A 23155-nucleotide genomic window follows, 5' to 3' on the forward strand; every position below is an offset into this window, starting at 1 on the left:
ATCCAACTTCAGCTCAGGTTATGATCTCACGGTCCGTGGGTTCAAGCCCTGCGTCAGGCTCTGTGTTAACAGCTCAGAGCTTGGAGCCTGCTTCTGTGTCTCCCTCTCTCTCTGCCCCTCCCCTGCTCACATTCTGTCTCTCTCTCAAAAATAAATAAACATTAAAAGAAATTACTAAAAAAAACCCAAAACAACCAAGTAACAAGTGTTGGTGAAGATGTGGAGAAATTGGAACTCCTGTGTGCTGCTGGTAAGAATGTGAAACAGTACGGCTACTATGGAAAAACACGGTATACGGGACCCAGGAACAATGAAAAATAGAATTACCACACAATCCTGCAATTTCACTTGTGGGTATACACCCAAAAGAATGGAAGGCAGAAACTTGAAGAGAGAGATACGTGCACACTCATGTTCAGAGTAGCATTATTCACCACAGATAAAAGATGGAAGCAAGCCCGATGTCCTTTCAGGAATGAATGGATTCCCTAAACGTGGAAGTTCTGCTATAGATGAATCTTGAGGACATGATGCTAAGTGCAATAAACCAATTGCCAGAAGACAAACGCTGTATGATTCCACTTACGTGCAGTACCTAGAGTAGTCAAATTCATAGAAACAGAAAGTAGAATGGGGGCCGTCAGGGGCTGAGGGAAGGGAGAGGAAGGAAGTTGTTGTTCTAATGAGTATAGAGTTTCAGTTTTGCGGGATGAGCCGTTTTGGAGACTGGATGCCCAACACGGTGAATGTACTCAACACCACCCCAACTGTACCTTTAGAAATGGTACAGGTGGTAAATTTCATGTTACGTGTTTTCCACTAAAGTTTAGATGTTTTATTTTTTATTTTTATTTTTTATTTTTTAACGTTTATTTATTTTTGAGACAGAGAGAGACACAGCATGAACGGGGGAGGGGCAGAGAGAGAGGGAAACACAGAATCGGAAGCAGGCTCCAGGCTCTGAGCCATCAGCCCAGAGCCCGACGCGAGTCTCGAACCCGCGGACCGCGAGATCGTGACCTGAGCCGAAGTCGGACGCTTAACCGACTGAACCACCCAGGCGCCCCAAGTTTAGATGTTTTAAATTTAAAACTGATTACGACAGTAAATCTTATGTTATATGTATTTTACCACAATTAAAAAGAAAAAGACAACAAAGAAACACTGACAACACCAAAAGCTGGCAAGGATGTGAAGCAACAGGAACTCTCCTTCATTGCTCGTGGAACGCAGAACCACACTGCCACTTTGGAAGACGGTTCGGCAGTTTCTCACAAAACTGAACGTACTCTTACCACATGAGCCAGCAATCAAGCTCTTGGGTATTTATCCAAACGAGTTGAGAACTTGTGTCCACACCCAGCAGCTTTATTTACAACTATGGAAATGCGGAAGTGACCAAGATGTCCTCCAGTAAGTGAACGGGTAAACTGTGCTACATCCAGACAATGGAATATTACTCTACTTTAAGAAGAAACGTGCGGGGCGCCTGGGTGGCTCGGTCGGTTAAGCGTCCGACTTCGGCTCAGGTCACGATCTCGCAGTCCATGAGTTCGAGCCCCGTGTCGGGCTCTGGGCTGATGGCTCAGAGCCTGGAGCCTGCTTCAGATTCTGTGTCTCCCTCTCTCTCTGCCCCTCCCCCGTTCATGCTCTGTCTCTCTCTGTCTCAAAAATAAATAAATGTTAAAAAAAAAAAAAAGAAAAAAAAAAAGAAGAAACGTGCTATCAAGACATGAAAAGAAGCGGAGAAAAACTTAAATGCATACGGCTAAGTGAAGGAAGCCAATCTGAAAAGGCTACATACTACTGTAGGATTCCACCTGTACAATGTTCTAGAAAAGGCAAAAGTATGGAGACAATAAAAAGATCAGTGATTGCTAAGGGTTAGGGGAGAGAAAGGGAAGGATAGGTGGAGCACAGAGCATTTTTAGGGCACAGAAAATACTATAATGGTGGACACATGTCATACATTTGTCAAGACCCACAGAATGTACACCAAGAGTGAATCCTCATGTGAACTATGGGCTTTGGGTGATAATGTCGTGTCAATGCAGGTTCAATGATTATAACAAGCGTATCACTCTGGTACAGGATGTTAATGGGGGAAGAGGCTGTGTGTTTGAGTGGGGAGCAGAGAGTGTATGGGAACTCTGCACTTTCTTTTCAATTTTGCAGTGAATTGCTCTAAAAAATAAAGTACATTTGAAAATTCATACAACCCTTGGAGTGCCTGGATGGCTCAGTCAGTTAAGCATCTGACGCTTGATTCCGCCTCAGGTCATGATCTCGTAGTTGGTGAGTTCAAGGCCCACATTGGGCTCCACTCCGACAGTGTGGAGCCTGCTTTGGATCCTCTCTCTCCTTCTCTCTCTGCCCCTCTCCTGCTGGCACTCTCTCTCCCTCAAAATAAATAAACTTAAAAAAATAAATAAATAAAAATAAAAATTCATACAACATAAAATTAACCATTATCCATTCTAAAGTGGTACAATTCAGTGGTGTTTAACTCATTCATAGTATCATGCAACCATCACCTCTATCTAGATCTAAGATATTTTCACCACCACCAAAAGGGAACTGCTCACCAGTTACTCCCCATTCTCCCTCCCCTTGGCCCCAGGCAACTACTAATCTAATTTCTGTCTGTATGGATTGCCCGATCTGGACATTTCATATAAATGGAATCATACAATCCATGGTCTTCTGTAACTGGCTTTCTTCACTTAACTTGTTTTCAAGATGCATCCATGTTGTAGCATATATCAACCCATCATTTCTTTTTAAGACTCAATAATGTTCCATTGTGTGTATACACCACATTTTTTTCTCCATTCATCAGTCCATGGGCGCTTGGATTGTTTCTGCCTCTTGGCCATTGAGACTAGTTGTGCTATGAATATGCACATACAAGTCTTTGTTTGAAGACCTATAATGGATTCTTTTCTTAATACTACACCCTTCCTTATCCTTAGAAGAGGGAAACTTAAAAAACAGAATAAAAATAAAATTAACGTATAAAATATCAAATTAATGGTATTTTTAAATGATTAATGATAATAATGTTTACATTAATAATATTTAAGAATCACTAGTATTTAACATACTTTATCTCATTTATCATCATAATCCATTATCCATAAGACATTCATATCCATAAGACATTATCACCTCCATTGTATAGATCAAGAAACCAAGGCTCAGAAGGTTAAATAACTTGTCCATGGTTGCACAGCCAGCGAGTGTGAGCCAACTTTGGACCCCAGGTTTTTCTGACACCTCTCTGCCTCTCTGACTACCTCACACATGAAACTTGTCAGAGGAGGCGAAAGAATGGGTAAGAGGCACACTTCCTTGACTTGTAATTCTCACCAAACTCTTCCCTTGGTGAAGTCATGATGCAGAAGTTGGTGGAATGAAAACACAGGCCGTATCCACAAGCCCACAGAAATGGTGAGTGGTGTTGATGTGGCTTCTTGGGTGTGAGTCAACCGCTCACCAGGATCACTCCCGACCCTTCCCCCCAGCTGATTGTCTGAATGAATACAGCCAGTCCCGTCCCCTGCGTCCCCAAGCTGGCCCCGCCTCCCATACCGCAGTGGGTTTGGCCACAATGCATGTCCAAGAGTGGACTAAAGTAGGCCACATACCTGGGGCCAGCTGCTCCACACCCGGGTCTCCCGGCTTCTCTTTGGAGAGTTCCTGCAGGCACTGGTCCCGTTCCTCCCGAAGCACCTGGAGCACATCACACAGTCGGGGGAGGGCGCCCACCTGCAAGTCCAAAACCAAGAATGCACATCCGTGCCACTAACTCCACTGTACCACAAAGAGACTTTCTGTGAGCACGAGTGGAGCTAGACAGTGAGGATTCAAACTGAGGAGGGCAAAATCCAGCAGGGAGCTCTTCACAGTGAGATAGAGGCAGCCACTCCTGGGAGAGAATTCAGGCCACTGAATTCTGGGACGGCCAGGATGCTCGAACCATCTGTAGCTTGTCCCCTGCAAATCTTGCCCTTGAGTTTACAAGGACACCCGAGCCTGGTGAGTTCCTTACTTTCTGGGCACCTGACTATTAGTCTGCAGGACTTCGTTTATTCCAACAGTGTTCATTTCTCAGGCTTGGCAAGTCAAGTTTTGATTCAAGGGTCTTTGAAACCTACATTCAACCATCTCCCTGTTCCCCAGATGAGAGCATATATCCACCCCAGGCAAACACTGACGGAGGGATGTGTTGGACAAGAAGGACTGGCACACAGTCCTGGCTTCCTAGCTCTTCCTAGAGTAGATTTCCAGAGCATGGCTCCATTCTTCCATTTGTGCCTGACACTTGATAAATATGTGAGTGAGGGAAGGAAGAAGGAAGGAAGGAAGGAAGGAAGGAAGGAAGGAAGGAAGGAAGGAAGGAACAACTCAAAACACCAATGAATTGAACCCTTATTTTACTTTTTACAGAGTAGGGAATTTTTTTTATAAATGTTTTAAAGTTTGTTTGTTTCTTTTGAGAGACAGAGCGGAGGAGGGGCAGAGAGAGAGGGAGAGAGAGAATCCCAGGCAGACTCCATGTGGTCAGCACAGAGCCCAATGTGGGGCTCGAACTCATGAACCGTGAGATCATGACCTGAGCCAAAACGAAGAGTCAGACGCTTAACCGACTGAGCCACCCAGGCGCCCCTACAGAGTACGGAATTTTAATATTAGAGTCTTTTCGCATACATTAACTTACTTAAGCATCAAAATAACCCCATAAAGAGACACAGAAAAGGAAACTGAGGCCCATAGTAGTTAGGGCATGTGACCAAGGTCCTATACCCAAGGTTCCGAATTTCAGAAACCGGCCTTCCAAGAGGTCAAGGACCAAGTCTTAAACCCTCTTGTCACCCCTGCACTAAATGCTTTGTGGATGGAAATGTCAACATAATGGAACAGGGGGAGAAGTCCCTGGCGACAAGGCCATGCTCCAAAATGGCCCAAATAAACAAAAGCTCTGGGCCAGAGAAGGGCACCTAAGGTAGCACTGTATTCAAACGATTCCAAACGCAAACATAAATAATCTGACGATCTCTCTGTTAATTTGGGTCTTCCACATCTCATGACCCTTCACTAATGCAGTCAGAAAGCACCTATCAGCTGTCAGCAGCTGCTCTCTTCCAGCTACTCCCTGACGATACGTGACTGGATCCGTGATCCCCATGAAACACACACATCACCCCCCCGGCACGGAGCCCACAGTCAGCCACAACAGAGCTGTTGCAGGACCATCTGTGTCTGCCCAGCACTAAAATCATATTATGTGGGGCACCTGGGTGGCTCAGTCACTTGAGTGTCCGAGTCTTAGTTTCGGCTCGGGTCATGATCTCACAGGTTGCGAGTTTGAGCCCTGCATCGGGCTCTGTGCTGACAGCACAGAGACTGCTTGGGATTCTCTCTCTCTCTCTCTCTCTCTCTCTGCCCCTCCCCTGCGTGCGCGCTCTCTCTCTCAAAATAAATACACTTAAAATTCATTCCTTCCCCATTCATCACCCCTAAGTTTCCAGTTCATTCCTGACCATACAACACATGACTTCATCACCTTGCTTGTGATGACTTATATTTAGACACTTATGTTAAAACGTTCCTTAAGAATATAGTCACTGTCAGGAGAACTGGCACGCAGCCCCGCATACTCGTGCCCTTGTCTCCCTGTGGCGTTCTCTCCGGGTCCTCGCGGAAGCCCATCATCAGCACCACCCTCTGGCTTTTCGGCGGAGGCAGTAGATGAGCTTGAGTGGAAAAATCCACTTGCAGGTTGGCAGGCTGCCATTAGTTCGCCAAAGGTCTCAAGTAGGCACACAGTCTGTTCGGTGCCACTTTGAAGCTAACATTACTCTTAAAAGGTGAGGCTGCAGGAGGGAGTGTGAACAGGTACAATCTTTTAAGTGTATATATGTAAGCATTATGTTAAGTGTCACAAAAATGTCCAGACCCTTTGGCCAACTGACTTTACTTCTGAGAATCCACCCCGTACGTGGCAAAAGCTTTATATAGAAGGATTCTGCGACAGCTTTAAGTATAACGGAAAACAAAGGGATGGGCTTCTGGAAGATGTAGCACATGTACGTTTTTCCTATTGCTCCCGCGAAGTACAAGAAACCCTGGACGTTATATACAAAAGAAGCATTAGAAGATTCTGGAAGGTGGAGAGAAGGCAAAGTGGCTAAAGACCTCATGACCCAAGGAAGTGGTGAGCTCTGTCAGGTTTCTTTTCACCCCATATACCCCATTCCTGGAGCTGAAGAAGTCAGCAATAAGGAAATGCAGCCGGATGCAGAGGAAAAAGCCCTAACAAAAGCCTGCTCGCTCTAGCCAAGGGCCAGGAAAGAGGAAGTCTAGCAAGACAGAAAATGTATAGGCGATAACTGCCCACTCCAGCCAAACACCACAGAAAAGCCTGTGGTCAGCTGGGGAGCCAGGACTTCCACCTTCCCCAGCCTGTGACACAGGGCCCCAGCCTCCCTGCCAGGCCGGTGTCTCAGACGGCCAAGCAAGGAGCTGGCGCGTTCATCCCTGCTGTGTGGTAACACAGTCCCCCCAGCCCGTGATGCCAGCAGAGATTGGACTCTCCCCCCAGCCCAGAAGGAAGGAGGTCCCCTTCATCTCCCCACCGGGATGGTGTCCCAGGTGCTGCAGGAGAACTGCCCACCCAGAATCCTATACTCGGCAAAAGATACCTCCAGGAATGAAAGGGAAGTCAAGACATTCTCAGGGAAGGAAAACTCAAAGAACACATTGTCGGCATCCTCCCCTAAAAGAGTGGCTAAAGGAAGGTTCTCTAAACACAAGGAGGCCTGGCAGACACTCGGCACTTTCACCATCACCAGTGTGATGGGAGCCCCCACTGTAGTGTTATGAGACCATGTGGGGAGCTCATAGTCCCACCCCTCACTCATCAGTAAGGGGGACCCTTCCTCCTCTGTCAGTGTCAAATCAGGCAGAGTGGGGAAGCTGGACTTCTATTTGCACCTGGAAGAAATGAGGGAGCATCCACCCCCTTCCTCATCAGAAAAAGCCCACAAAGAGGTTTAAGTAAGACCCAGAGCCCTACGGCATAGAAAATGCCCCACTTTCTTCTTCTTTTTTTTTTTAATCTTTTTAAGGTTCATTTATTTTGAGAGAGAGAGCACAAGCAGGGGAGGGGCAGAGAGAGAAGGAGAGAGAGAATCCTAAGCAGGCTCCGCGCTGTCAGCACAGAGCCTGATGTGGGGCTTGATCCCACGAACCACGAGATCACAGCCTGAGACAAAAATCAAGAGTCCGACGCTCCACGAACTGAGCCATCCAGGTGCCCCCGAAATGTCCCGCTTTCAATCAAAGATCACTCATCACGTTAAGGTTGACACCAAACTGAATGAAAAATGATCAACAGATGCCAACACTAGGGGCACCTGAGTGGCTCAGTTGGTTAAGCGTCCGACTTGGGCTCAGTACACGATCTCATGGTTCATGAGTTTGAGCTCTGAGTCAGGCTCTTCACTGATGGTTTGGGGTCTGGAGCCTGCTTCAGATGCTCTGTGTCCCTCTCTCTCTTTGCCATTCCCCAGCTTGGGCACTCTCTCTGTCTCTTTTTCTCTCTCAAAAATAAATAAATAATAATAAAAAAAATAGATGCCAACACTGAGGTGACAGGGACCTGCGATGATTTGACAAAGGTTGTAAAGCAGCATCATAAAAATGCTTCCGTGAGCAATTACAGGCACACTTGGAACAACTGTAGAAATATAAACCTCGGCAAAAAGAGGAAAGTTTCAGCAAAGAAATGAAAGATATAAAGCAATCAAATGTAAAAGTTAGAACTGAAAGAGACCATAACTGAAGTAGAAAAGCTCAGTGGGAGGGCTCAACAGAGAGAAAAATTAAACTGAAAATAAAAAGGCACAGACTTTGGAGGGCCTGACTGGCTCAGTCAGTGGAGCATGCGACTCTTGACCCTGAGGTCATGAGTTCAAGCCGCACATTGGGCATGGAGCCTACTTACGAAAATAAAAAGTGAAATGAAAACGGTAAAATAATCCTTAAAAAATAAATTACTTTCTGTAGTAATTTATATATTTTCTGTAGTTTATTTATATATTTTGAGAGAGAGAAAGAGCGAGCTGGGGAGAGGTAGAGAGAGGGGGGTAGAGGATCCGAAGAGGGCTCCATGCTGATAACAGACAGCCCCATGCGGGGCTTGAACTCACGAACCCATGAGATCATGACCCGAGCTGAAGTCGGACGCTTAATCGACTGAGCCACCCAAATGCCCCTAAAAAATAAATTAAAAAATAAAAACAAAACAAAGCGTGAACAAACTTCCAGGTTACATGTGACAACAAAAGCACAATCCATAGAAGGAAAATCAGGTAAAGTGGACTTCATAAAAATTTAAAAGGAGCACCTGAGTGGCTTGGTCAGTGAAGCGTCTGACACTTGGTTTTGGCTCAGGTCATGATCTCACGGTTTGTGAGTTCGAGCCCCGTATGAGGCTCTGTGCTGACAGTGTGGAACCTGCTTGGGATTCTCTCTCTCTCTCTCTCTCTCTCTCTCTCTCTCTCTCTCTCTCTCTCCCCTCCTCCTGCTTGCAAGTGCATGGGTTCTCTTTGTCTCTCTCAAAATAAATAAAGAAACTTAAAAAATTTTAAAGCCTTTTACTTCATGTTAAGCAGATGAAAAGACAAACTACAGACTGGGAGAAAATATTTGCATTCACATATTCAAGAAAGGACTAATATCTAGAATGCATAAAGACCCTTCAAATCTCAACAGTAAACAAACAATATCATTACAACATAGGCAAAAGACACGAGGAGACGTTTCACAGAAGATATACAGATGCCAAATGAGCCTATGGAAATGGTTTCCAAAATTATTAGCTATTAAGTGAACACAAATTGAAACCACAATGTGTTATCACTATACTCTATCAGAATGGTTAAAATACAAAAAACTAGTAACCACAAATGCTGGTGAGGTCGTGGAGAAACTAGGTCACTCATACGTTGCTGGTGGGAATGTAAGATGGTGTAGCCATTCTGGGAAACAGGTTGGCAGTGTTTTACATAAGCTAAACATGCAGCTTTTACGTGATCCAGCAATTTATCTCAGGGAAATGAAAATTTATATTCATGCAAGAACCAGTACGCGAATCTTTATAGCGGTTTTTATTCGATGGGTGAATGATTACACAGATCACTGCACATCCATACTACGGAATTCCACTCAGCAATAAAGAGGAATAAACTAAGGCTGCCTGGGTGGCTCAGTCAGTTAAGCATCCAACTCTTGATTTCAGCTCGGGTCATGATCTCGCTGTTCATGAGTTCGAGCCCCACATCTGGCTCTGCGAAGACAGTGCAGAGGAGACTGCTTGAGATTCTGTCTCCTGTCTCCCTCTTTCTCTGCCCCTCTCCTGTGCGCGCGCTCTCTCTCTCTCTCTCAAAAACAAATAAATAAACATTTAAAAAAATAAAAAGGAGATGAATCTTCACAGAAGTATGTGGAGTGAAAAAAGCCAATCCCAAAAGGTTACATACCATATGATTCTATTTGGATGAACTCTTGACATGACAAAATTATAGAAAGAGAGAGCAAATTAGTGGTCAGGAATTAACGAAGGGACGGCAGTGGGAAAGAAGTGGCTGTGACTGTAACAGAGCACCATGAAAGATTCTTGGGGTAACAAAAATATTCTGTACCTTGACTGCATCAATGTAATGTTGTACTATCTATAGTTTTGAAAGATTTTATCAATGGGAGAAACTGACAAAAGGCTATGCGGGGATCTTTCCGCATTATTTCTTACAGTCTACAATTCTCTCAGAGGCAAAAGTTTACATTGTAGGGGCCCCTGGGTGGCTCAGTCGGTTAAGCATCTAACTCCTCGTTTTGGCTCAGGTCATGATCTCAAGGTTTATGGGATCAAGCCCCACATCGGGGCTCTGTGCTGACAGGACAGAGCCTGCTTAGGATTCTCTCATTCTCTCTCTCTCTCTCTCTCTCTCTCTCTCCGCCCCCCCCTCAAAATAAATACACTTTTAAAAATATGTAAATATATAGAGGAAGGTAGATACTTAATTCCGTGGCTCTGTTCCCATTCCTACCTCTAGTTGCAACCTCTCTGGCAGAGACTGATCTTTGTCTCTTTAATAATTACTCTTCCTCTGCTGCAATCAGAATTTAACTGGGCATATGGTTGCCCATCTGGAGACTAGAGTTTCCAGCTTCCCTGCAACTAAAGTGCACCCACATGACTAGGTTCTAGCAATGGAGTAGAGCAAAAGACACGTGTGCAAGCACAATCTCATGCCCATAAAAGGAAAGGGACATGCTTCCCCCTTTCATGCGTGGATACGGTGATGAGCCATATTCAATCGTGGGGATGAGGGCAATGCTTCAGGCTTGACTATGTTGCCAGATTCAGAGGACAAAACCCATGGGGGACTGCACTTGTGAATTTCCACACTTCACAGCATCCTTTCGGTGTTAACGTTGACAACTAACTCGTAACAGACTTAGGAGATTTACTGCCAAGGACAGGGAAAGAGGCATATCGTAGTCAGAATTATCAGTCCCAATTCCGTATAGAAGTTTATACACATGAGCTCAAGGTGGGTGGAATATACTTCCTTCCTTGGGCCTAGCCATGTGACTGGTCACTGGTATATTAGATAGATCTGATAGGAAGAGAGGCTCAAAATATGTTTGCACAGCTGTGCTTGCTCTCTTGCATTTCTGCCACCTGGGGTATCTTGCAGGTCGTGCAGCAGACCTGTACCCAACCCAGGGACTGGAGCCAAGCCAGCTGAGCCCAGCCTGGATCAATCAAACCCTAGTTGACTTGCGAACACCATGAGAGAAATAAAGCCTTATTGCTGAATATCCCTGAGCTTTTTTTATGACTGTTATGCATGACACACGGTAGGAAAGAGATTCTGAGGCAGCACCAAGGTGCATGATTTAGGGAGTTGAAGTTTCTACCAAATGGGTGGCGATTTGCACTGTGGGGTTAAATAAGGAGTACTCCCACAGAGTGGACTCTTGAGAGCGATGGAGCAAGGTTAGAAATGACAGAACACTTATCCTGGGAACATCTCTCCAAGAAAAGTTCAACTTCCTTGGCAGTTTTACCCTGGACTATAGAAAGAATAATAATCACGGGGCACCCGGGTGGCTCAGCCGGTTGAGCGTTTGACTTCGGCTCAGGTCATGATCTTGCAGTTGGTGAGTTCGAGCCCCCCCCCGCATCAGGCTCTGTGCTGACCGCTCAGAGCCTGGAGCCTGCTTCGGATTCTATGTCTCCCTCTCTCTCTGTTCCTCCCCTGCTCATGCTCTGTCTCTGTCTCTCAAAAATGAATAAAGTTAAAAAAAAAAATTTTTTTTTTTTTAAATTTTTTTTTTTTCAACGTTTTTTATTTATTTTTGGGACAGAGAGAGACAGAGCATGAACGGGGGAGGGGCAGAGAGAGAGAGGGAGACACAGAATCGTAAACAGGCTCCAGGCTCCGAGCCGTCAGCCCAGAGCCTGACGCGGGGCTCGAACTCACGGACCGCGAGATCGTGACCTGGCTGAAGTCGGATGCTTAACCGACTGCGCCACCCAGGCGCCCCAAAAAAAAATTTTTTAAGAATAATAATCAGAGGACAGTTTAGCTTTATATATATATATTTTTGTTTGTTTGTTTGTTTGTTTGTTTGTTTTTTGTTAAGGTAAGCTTCATGCCCATTGCAGAGCCCAACGTGGGGCTTGAACTCACAACCCTGAGATCAAGACTTTGTTTAATGGGGGATGTTTAATGGGGGAACCTGGGTGGCTCAGTTGGTTAAGAGTTCGACTTCGGCTCAGGTCATGATCTCATGCTTCATGAGTTCCAGCCCCGTGTTGAGATCTCTGTCAGCACAGAGCCTGCTTCAGATCCTCTGTCCCCTTCTCTCTGCCCTTACCCTGCTCTCTCTCTCTCTCTCTCTCAAAAATAAACATTAAATATATTTTTTAAAAAAAGACCTGAACACTTAACTGACTGACCCTTTTTTTAAATTGTAGTGATATATACATAGCATGAAATTTACTACTTTAACCATGTTTAAGTGTACAAGTCAGTGGCATTAAGTACATTTATAATGTACTTTACAATGGTGTGCAACCATCATCACTATCCATTTCCAGAATTTTTTCAGCATTGCAACAGAAACTCCATACCCATTGAACAGTAACTACCCACTTCCCTCCTTCCCTAGCCTCTGGTGACTTCTAGTCTACTTTCTGACTCTACAAATTTGCCTATTGTAGGTATTTCACGTAAGTAGAATCATATATTTGTTCTTTCGTACCTGGCTTATTTCACTTAGTATGTTTTCAAGGCTCATCCACATTGTAGAATCTATTGGAATTTCATTCCCTTTTAGCTGAATGATATTCCATTGTGTATAGACACTACATTTTGTTCTTCCATTCATCTGTTGATGGATGGTGTTTGGGTTGCTACGACCACTTAGCTATTATAAATAATGCTGCTATGAACATGGGTGTGCAAATATCTCTTTGAATCACTGCTTTTGATTCTTTTGAGTGTATCCCCAGAGACAGAATTGCTGAATCATATGGTAATTCTATGTTTACTTTTTCAGGAGCCACCAAATGGTTTCCATAGTAGCTGCACCGTTTTGCATTCCCACTAGCAAAGCACAGGGGTTCCATTTTCTCCGTATCCTCATCAACCCTTGTTTTGTTTTGTTTTTTATCCACTGTATTTTTTTTTTTTGAAGTAAGCTCTACCCCCAATGTGGGGCTCGAACGCAGGACCCTGAGATCAAGAGTTGCACGCTCTACTGACTGAGTCGGCCAGGCGCCCCTATTTGTGTTTTGTTTTCGTAACAGTCACCCTGATGGGTGTGAAGTGGCTCATTCCACAGTTCTTTCACCCTCGATCCTTCCAATAAAACTTAATAAGCCAAAATAATTTTGGGTTGTGGTGGCATGCCCGCTAAAGACAGCAAAAGCATTCTGCTGAAAGGACTGAGCCCATGGTCCCCGATGGTGACCAGTAGAGAAGAAAAGGGGCCCTTCGGGTATCTGGGAGTGGCTGAGAAGAGTGTGTTCAATGGAGGAACCAGCTGGTAGAGGCATCAGAGGGAGAATAAACGGGACACAAGCCCCCTGACCATCTAAATTAACCCAGAAAAGCGGGGGGGGGGGCGCTGAAAATTAGTATATTTATTCATATATTTCTGTATACTTATTAAATATAATTTTACTCAAAATTCACAGGAGAAACAGCAAATGAAGACTAGAGAATTACTAAAACTTTCCTCAAAACCAGAACTATTAGTCCTTAAAAAGTACCTTTAAACAGTTGTAAAAAAATTGAGTTTGTGTTTGTACATGGTTTTTTTTTTTTTCCTCTTTTACTTGTACTAGTGCCAAAGAAATTATCATGAAAAACAGCAGTTCCCTTCTCTAACCTTTACCTGCTTTCCGGAGGCAATCATTTTCAACTCTTTTTAGCTGTTTATTTTCCTTTTTATCTCCATATTTTTTCAAGATTTTATTTTTAAGTAATCTCTACACCCAACGTGGGGCTCAAACCCATAACCCTGAGACCATGCTCCATGAACAGAGACAGTCAGGCGCCCCTCCATATTTTAAAATTATGTTCTGATACTACTAGTTCTTGGTTTGTTAATCTGAGACATTATCCAAAACTCTGTTATGGAAGACAAAGATGTAGATGTTTTTAAATCTCCTTACATATACTTCTTTCCCCATATATTACATATACTTCTGCTGATTTAATTTTTAGTGAAATGAATGGTGTGTATTTATAACGTTTTCTTTTGACTCTGAAGTATCGTCCACTGCTGAGTCTAGCCATGTAAAATGATTATGTCTCTTCTTGTACATTTTGTTTTTCCTGAGGTCAATTATTACCTTGTTTTTTCATTTGATTAGCGTTCTCTGTACATATGGTTCATTTTTTTAAGTCTTCCAACAGCTCCGTGGGACATCTATCAACGGTTGTACTTGTCTTACCTCCAGAGACTTCTCTGCCGGTCCTCGTTCCTCTTGTGCCAACCTGGGCCTCATGCCTGGCTGTGGCTTGGGGTACCCTCCCCCCAACTTTTCTGGCTAGACTTTGTTTTCGGAGATTCCCCATCTTTTTCCTTGCTTCACTTCCTCGTTTTGCAGAAGTTGCCGCCTAAGAAAGTGTAAGTAGGAGATAAACTTTGAAATCTTTGCAGGAGTGAAGAAGCTTTTATTAGTTTGATTAATTATCAAATGAATAATTTGGGCAGAGAATTCTAGGTTGAAAATAAATTTCGTTCCAGATCTTGAAGGCATTTCTCCTTCTCTCTTCCTGTATTGATAAGATACCCAAGTGTGCTCCCAAACCTTTTGTATGTGACTTTTCTCTTCTCTGTAGAAATATTTCAGATTTTTCTGTTTTTAGTCGCTTTTAAATTCCTTGAGGAAATGGTCCTTTTTTAATTCATTGGTTAAGAGACTCAGGGGGCCATTTCTATCTGAAGATTTGTGTTCTTTGTGTTGGAATTTTTTAAATGTTATGTGGTTTATTTTATTATTTCCTCCCTTCATCTTCTCTATTCTGTCTTCCTAGAGCTCATATTATTTGAATAATGGGCAACGTGGATGGAGCCTCTAATCTTTTCACCTTTCTCGACTCTTCTACCGTTGTGTCATATGCTTTTTTTTTTTTAATTTTAGAGAGAGAGAGAAAGAGAGCATGAGTGGGGGAGAGGGACAGAGAGAGAGAGAAAGAGAGAGAGAATCTTAAGCAGGCTCCACACTCAGCACAGAGCCTGACTCAGGGCTTCATCTCACAACCCTGGGATCATGACCTGAGCAGAAATCAAGAGTTGGCCGCTCAGCCGACTGAGGCACCCAGGCGCCCTGACGTGCTGTTGAGTTTCCTAATAAATGTTTTGTCATCATCATACAATTACTTTCCAGGCAGCCTTTCTTACTCTCTGGTGATTCCATTTCTCCAGCACCCTCTTTCCCACACTCCCTCTTCTTGAATCTGGTATCCTTGTTAAGAACTGTGTATCAGGATATTAATTGTAGTCACGTGATCTTTTCCTCCTCTCTGCATGGACATTTTCTCTAAGTTCCTTTCTCCTGTTTGTTTGCTTTCACACTGGAGGTCTTCCTCAATGCCATATCTACTTACATACATATGTATCTGTGTGTGTGTGTGTGTGTGTGTGTGTGTGTGTATACCTACATATATATATGTAGGTACATATATATGTGTGTGTAATTGAAGTATGGTTGACATATACTATTACATTAGTTTCAGGTGCACAATATAATGATTCCACAAGCCTGTACCTTATTGCTATGGTCGCCACAAGTGTAGATACTCTCTGTCCCCATACCACACTGTCACAATACCATTGGCTATATTCCCTGTGCTGCAATCAATGCCACAGTTACACTTGAGGCACTAAAGAGGTCCTTGGAACCACTGTGGGCCTGAACAGTTTGTGGCCTTTGCTATAAAAGTAATAATAATAATAATCAGGCTGAGAGGGTCCCCCCAGTCAGGATTTATGTTTCTCCTCCACGTTTGGAGACTTTCCAGGGTGATGCGGGCCGATCAAACAGTTTGTCATCAATCCCCCTCCACCCGGTGCAGGGATGTAGATTGTTATTTTTCCCAGACTGCTACCATTGTTTCATTCCTGAAGATTTCTTGAAATCTCTGCTTCATTGTTGTCTTATATTGTTCTCTTTGACTTTGTGGGCTTATACCTTTGTGATTCCTTTACTATCATTTTAAGGATGCTCCCAAGTGAAGAACAGATAAACACTTGTGGATAATCTGCCATTTTAAACTGGATGTCCTCATGTAACGTTGTGATATAACAGAAATATACATTTGGTGTTCATCCTTGGCTCCTGGCAGAGTGCTCCTAAAAACGCTTGTAGTTTCCGAAGTAGTAGGGGTGAGAGAAGCATCTTTTGTTATAATAGTTGGTCTGACTCTTCTAATACAAGAGCTTCCAAGACCCTGCAAATCTCCGAAGGGATGAGTGACTTTGTAAATGCTGATGAGATGATCGGTGGCTGGCGGGGGGGGGGGGGGGGGGGGGGGGGGGGGGGGGGGGGGGGTGCGGGCGCGCAGATAACTTCAGCAGAGATAACCACTTCAGGTGGTTAGACTGGCACTTCCGGCTGCCCTTCTGGCCACAGGAGATGAAAGACAGGATAGAGATTGAGTTAATCACCAATGGCCAGTGATTTCAACAATCATGCCTATGATTCCTCTGTAGGGGTGCCTGGGTGGCTCAGTCAATTAAACATCTGACTTCAGTTCAGGTCATGATCTCGCAGTTTGTGAGTTCGAACCCTGCGTGGGGCTCTCTCCTGACCATGAGGAGCCTGCTTTGGATCCTCTGTCTCTCTCTGCCCCTCCCCTGCTTGCTCTCTTTCTCTCTCTCTTGCTCTCTCTCTCTCAAGAATAAATAAACTTTTTTTTTTTTTTTAAAGCCTGTAAATACCCTATATAACAGGGTTTGGAGCTTCCTGGTGGGTGAATACACGGAGATGCTGGGAGCTCCACGTGTCCCCTTCCTTGCTTTCTGCATTTCTTCCACTTGGCTGTCCCTGCATTGTATCTTTTATAATAAACCAGTAATGGTAAGTAAAGTGCTTTCCTGAGTCCTGGAGCCCTTCTAGCAAATGATCGATTCTAAGGAGGAGGTCACGGGAGCACCCAACGTACAGCTGGTTGGTCAGAAGTGCACTTGGCCCGGGCTTGGGACTGGCGTCTGAAGTAGAAGCCATCTTGTGGACTGTCCTCAACCTGTGTGGTCTGTGCTACTTCCAGGTGATTAGAGTCAGAACTGAATTGAATTTTAGAACACCCAGCTGGTATCTGGAGAGTTGGGGAATTGATGGTCAATGTGAGGGGGAAAAAAACCATATATTTAGTGTCATAAGTGAAATGTTTTGAGCAGAAAATACCAAAATAGTTGGTGCCAAGAATGGGATGCTGTTTGGTAGTAAAAACAGCACCTCAGGGGGCGCCTGGGTGGCTCAGTCGGTTGAGCAGCCGACTTCGGCTCAGGTCATGATGTCGCGGTCCGTGAGTTCGAGCCCCGCGTCGGGCTCTGTGCTGACAGCTCAGAGCCTGGAGCCTGTTTCGGATTCTGTGTCTCCCTCTCTCTCTGACCCTCCCCCGTTCGTGCTCTGTCTCTCTCGGTCTCAAAAATAAATAAACGTTAAAAAAAATTAAAAAAAAAAAACAGCACCTCAGGGGGCGCCTGGGTGGCTTGGTCCATTAAGCCTCCCACTTGGGCTTAGTTCATGATCTCAAGGTTTGTGGGTTTGAGCCCTGCATCAGGCTCACTGCTGTCAACGCAGAGCCCACTTCGGATCCTCTGTCCCCTTCTCTCTCTGCCCATCCCCTGCTCATGCTCTCTCTCAAAAATAAATAAACACTTTTAAAAAACCAAATAGCACCTCAGAACTAAGCACCTTAAAAAATATGTAGTCCCCATAAATTCAGTAAGAGATTATCAGAAAAAAAATTTACCAAATTGTACTTTTTAAAATTTTTATTATTTTTTAAATCTATTTATTTATTTTGAGAGAGAGAGAGAGAGAGAGAGAGAGAGAGAATCCCAAGCAGGCTCCATGCTGTGGTGAAGGGGAGGGTAGGAGAGGGCTCAATCCCAGGAATGGTGAGATCCTGACCTAAACCCAGACAAGATTAGGAGGGGAGGCTTAATCTACTGGGCCACCCAGTCACCCCTTTGTTATTTTAATTAACCAAACAGAAACACACATTACATTACTTTCCTCTTCAGTTTCAGACTTTGAGTTCAGCCCATCTTTACATCTGGAGTTTTAAAAATGTTGCCACAATCGGGGCGCCTGGGTGGCGCAGTCGGTTAAGCGTCCGACTTCAGCCAGGTCACGATCTCGCGGTCCGTGAGTTCGAGCCCCGCGTCAGGCTCTGGGCCGATGGCTCGGAGCCTGGAGCCTGTTTCCGATTCTGTGTCTCCCTCTCTCTCTGCCCCTCCCCCGTTCATGCTCTGTCTCTCTCTGTCCCAAAAATAAATAAAAAATGTTAAAAAAAAAAAAAAAAATGTTGCCACAATCATGTCAAAACTTTGGCTTTTTAAATATTTAGACTGCAAAATGTTTCATATACCTTTGTCTTTTCCTAGAATTTTAAGTCAACTTTCTTTTTTCTTGTTGATCACAAAATCCAAAACCTTGTCAATTACATAGCATAGTTGCACTCCAAGGTTCTGAATAGAGCAGCTCTGTGGAATATTGTCTATGAACCTCTTTGGAACTGACTTCAAGGAGTCCTTAGACTTTCCGGACTAAATCCTCTCTTTTTCAGAACTGTGGAACTGATCTGCCCATTGCTGTCCTTTGTAAACTCCACTTTTTTGTATCCCATATTTTATTTTACTTTATTTTACTTTATTTTATTTTTAATTAAAAAAAATTTTTTACAGGAAGCCATCAAAATCCTCGAAGAGGAAGCAGGCAAAAACATCTTTGATCTTGGCCACAGCAACTTCTTACTCAACATGTCTCCAGAGGCAAGGGAAACAAAAGCAAAAATGAACTATTGGGAGCTCATCAAAATAAAAATCTTCTGCACAGCGAAGGAAACAATCAGCAAAACTAAAAGGCAACCGACAGAATGGGAGAAGATATTTGCAAATGACATATCAGATAAAGGGTTAGTATCCAATATCTATAAAGAACTTATCAAACTCAACACCCAAAAAATAAACAATCCAGTGAATAAACGGGCAAAAGACATGAACAGACACTTCTCCAAAGAAGACATCCAGATGGCCAACTGACACATGAAAAAATGCTCAACATCACTCATTATCAGGGAAATACACATCAAAACCACAATGAGACACCACCTTACACCTGTCAGAATGGCTGACATTAACGACTCAGGCAACAACAGATGTTGGCGAGGATGCAGAAAAAGAGGCTCTCTTTTGCATTGCTGGTGGGAATGCAAACTGGTACAGCCACTCTGGAAAACAGTGTAGAGGTTCCTCAAAAAACTAAAAATAGAAATACCCTACGACCCAACAATTGCACTACTAGGCATTTATCCAAGGGATACATGTGTGTTGTTTCGAAGGGGCACATGCACCCCAATGTTTATAGCAGCACTATTGACAATAGCCAAAGTATTGAAAGAGTCCAAATGTCCATCGATGGATGAATGGATAAAGAACATATGGTCAATATATATAAAGGAATATTAGTCAACAATCAAAAAGAATGAAATCTTGCCATTTGCAACGACGTGTATGGAACTGGAGGGTATTATGTTAAGTGAAATCAGTCAGAGAAAGACAAATATCCTATGACTTCATTCATATGAGGACTTTATGACACAGCACAGATGAACATAAGGGAAGGGAAGCAAAAATAATATAAAAACAGGGAGGGGGACAAAACATAAAAGATTCTTAAATATAGAGAATAAACAGAGGGTTACTGGAGGGATTGTGGGAGGGGTTACTGGATGGGCTAAATGGGTAAGGGGCAGTAAGGAATCTACTTCTGAAATCATTGTTGCACTATATGCTAATTTGGATGTAAGTTTAAAAAATAAAATTTAAAAAATTTTTAACATTTATTTGTTTTTTTGAGAGACAGAGAAAGACAGAGAGTGAGCAGGAGAGGGGCAGAGAGAGAGGGAGACACAGAATCGGAAGCAGGCTCCAGGCTCTGAGCTGTCAGCACAGAACCTGACATGGGGCTTGAACTCACGAACCTCAAGATCATGACCTGAGCTGAAGTCAGATGCTTAACTGACGAAGCCACCCAGGTGCCCTTATTTTTAATTTTTTAAAACTAGCCTCCCAATGTGGGGCTTGAACTAACGACCTTGAGATCAAAGGCCACATGTGCTACCAACTGAGCCAGCCAGGCTCCCCTGTATCTCATATTTTAGATCCAGTTTCAGCTTCGTTGGGTATAACCTACAGTAATTTCTTTTTAGAAAGTCACTTGCATTGTAAACGTTCTAAGACTACGTACCTAGTAATGTCTATACAAGTATCACTCTTTGAATGTCACTTAGTAGTTAATCATGGCTGGCCCACGACAGTATAAGTTCATACCTGTGGCTTGATGATTGTGAAGAGTTTCCACTGTCTGTTTCTTAGGGGGATTTGCTCCGATGGTAGACATATTTTGAGGTGTCTGCTCAACCTATTAGCCAACAACTCCTCCCTGGGAAGATCTCTTCATCCTGAGATATGCTGTGAGGTCCCATCTCAATGATCAGACCATTAGAGGAAATTTAACCCAGTTTGGGACAATGCACTTTCCTCTCTTGGATATTTGGTATAGGGAGAGGGATCAAGGTCAACCTTTCCCACTCCTAAAGCATGTAATCTTGAAAATTATGGGGCAACCATATTCTATCCTTCAGAAAGCGAGAGAAAAATCCAGTCTGCAGAGAGAGAGAATAACTAAGCAAAATAAGGGAGGAAAGATATCAAGCGGGAGTTCTGTTAGTTTAACTCTGGACTCTTGAATCTGAAAAGGTAAAATGTGGGAGGAGATAAACTAAAACTCTGTAGAATTCTGAAGAAGGTGAAGAAACTCAGCATCACTCTGCGTACACACTTTACGATACAGTTACTTGCCTGCCAACTTGAGACTGGAAAGAATTTTTTTCAATGTTTTCAAGTAAAAGGAGATACGATACTAGTCGAGTTTATACAATGAGAACTAAGAAGAGGAAACTCATTATCGTACAACCAGTTCAAAATGCAAAATTTCATCAAACATTCACTGGGCACCTACTTTATGGACAGCAAATGATTCATCACTGGAGACGCAAAGGTGAATGGGACACAGTTCCTGCTCTTGAAGTTCATGGTCCAAGAGGGTCCAGAGAGGCCGACAGCTAAAGGACACAGTGAAGGCAGCGGCCAGATCATAGGGGACCAAAAGTGGCAGCAAGGGGCCCAGGATGGGGACCAGGAGCCTTGAAGAGCAGAAGGGCGAGTGGAGAGGAGGGAGGTTCCCACACCAGAGGCCTCTGAGAGGCCAGGGTCCCATGCCCACTTTGCCCAGGACACTTGGGTGTATGCCTGCTGTCTCAACATCATTATTTACAACCTTCCTTCTCTCTCCTAAATCATGCGGTCACCCTAGGTAGGACCAGGGCCGAAAAGCGTGTAGTGAAGACAGCAAAATGAAGGCCACACAAAATGAAGAGACTGATGTCAGTTGGGGGGGGGGGGGGTGTGGCGGGGATGGATGAGCAGGCTACAGTGGGCTGAGAAATCAGTGGAAGGGGAAGCATCATGAATGCTTCTTCCAAGTAACTGGCCATCAGGGGGCAGAAGTGGACCTGTGGCTAGAAGGCCCAGAGTGCAGAGGGAGGGCTCTTTACCAGGTGGACAGACCATGGCAAGTTGACCAGCTGATGGGGACAGCCAGGTAAGAGGAAGACGGTAAAGACTGGGCACAGTGACTTCACTGTGTAATCTCAGGATGGATTGGGGTCCCCATGGATTGGGGTGGGAGAATTGGGAGCGCAGGGGGCAGGGACTGGCCACACAGGCAGCAGGAGAGCCTCTTTTCCACTTGGATGGTGCTATGGACCAAATGCGTCCCCCCCAAATTCATATGTTGAAACCCCATCCCTCATTGTGGCTATATTTGTAGATAGAGCCTATAGGGAGGTACTTAAGGTTAAGGTCATAACAGTGAAACCCTGATCTGATAGGATTAGTGTCCTTACAAGAAGAGAAACCAGAGATCTCACTCTGTCTCTCTGTACCCACTCAGATGAGGACCGAGCGGGAAGAGAGGTCTCACCAGAACCCAGCCCTACCAGCCCTTCATCTGGGACATCCAGCTCCAGAACCATGAGAAAATAAATTTCTGTTGGTTGAGCCACCCAATCTGTGGTAATTTGTTATGGCAGCCCAAGATGACTGAGACAGATGGGAGGGAAGGGGACGGGGCAGGGGTGGGGAGCGGCAGACAATTTAGTCACGTCTATGAGGGCAAGATGTTGGTCAGAGTAAGTTCATTCTCTGACTTTCAGGAAATAGGAAGCAAGCCTGTCCATTGAAAATGAAAGAGGTTGGTAACGTCAGGAACATGAGATGACCCATGGACATCATGGAGAGCCCACAGGGGAGGGACTGATGTTGGACATGTGGGGATTCTGGAGAAGATTGGAAACCTTGGTCACCCTGGCAGTATGGTGGGCTGGGACTGCAGGACATGGCCAAGCAGGAGTGTCCCTTCCCCAAATGCCCTCTGGAATTGGTCAGACACAGAATGCTGAGGCTGGGCCCCAGGTATTATTATTTTCTGGAGTCCACATGAATGCTCAGCAGCCCTCTGTTTATAATGTAAGCAAGTCGATAGGATCTGAGTGTTGTGGGTTTTACCTCGGGCTGCAGGCTGTCCCAACGCCCCAGTGAAGGTCAGCGGTGAGGAACCTCAGCTTGCTAAGGGCAGGGAAGCAAGGAGCAAATCAGGGACATTGGGGGTCCCACTGTGGCGGGGAACTCTCACTCTGGTTACGAAGTCTGATCTTTCAGCGAGGGGTGCCAGGAAGAGAGCTGAGCCCTCCCATGGCATGAAGGAAGTCATAGGCCAGAGATTTGGGGGACAGGGTGGAGGGAGGTGGGCTCCATGGGAATGCAGAAAGGTGATGTCAAAGCTAAGAGAAGGAGCCTCCTAGGGGTGCCTGGATGGCTCAGCTAAGCAGCTGACTTTTGGTTTCGACTCAGGTCATGATCTCTAGGTTTAAGCTCAGCCTCGGGCTCGCGCTGGCACTGGGGGGCCTGCTTGGGATTCTCTCTCTTTCTCTGCCCCTCCCCTTCTTATATGCAATCTCTTGAAGGAACCCCCCTAACCAGTTTGAGAAGTGTACCTCCTGTTTGATTGATTTTGTGACCCCAAGCTCATCTCTACCCGCCTCAATAAAATGCTGTGTGTAATTCAATATTTGTTTTATGTTTTATAACACGATTAGATAAAACTGAAATTAATGTCATTTATAGGCTTGGGAGAGAATTTTATGACAGCCCCTTGGGCACCAGAAACCAGTGCAGACCTCTTTCTGGGACCAGATGCCTGTGCTGGTTAGGA

General features: G+C 44.5%; 1 protein-coding gene across 1 annotated transcript in view; it reads right to left on the reverse strand.

Annotated features, from left to right (window-relative positions):
• Positions 1–23155, reverse strand: part of SCTR (secretin receptor) — a 78760-nt gene that overhangs the window by 51462 nt on the left and 4143 nt on the right. Inside the window, exon 2 of the mRNA XM_058715503.1 lies at positions 3648–3768. Within this exon, the coding sequence (XP_058571486.1) occupies positions 3648–3768 (121 nt within the window). The remainder of the gene's footprint in view (positions 1–3647; positions 3769–23155) is intronic.

The sequence above is a fragment of the Neofelis nebulosa genome, chromosome 2 (assembly GCF_028018385.1).
Source record: "Neofelis nebulosa isolate mNeoNeb1 chromosome 2, mNeoNeb1.pri, whole genome shotgun sequence".
Classification (NCBI taxonomy): domain Eukaryota; kingdom Metazoa; phylum Chordata; class Mammalia; order Carnivora; family Felidae; genus Neofelis; species Neofelis nebulosa.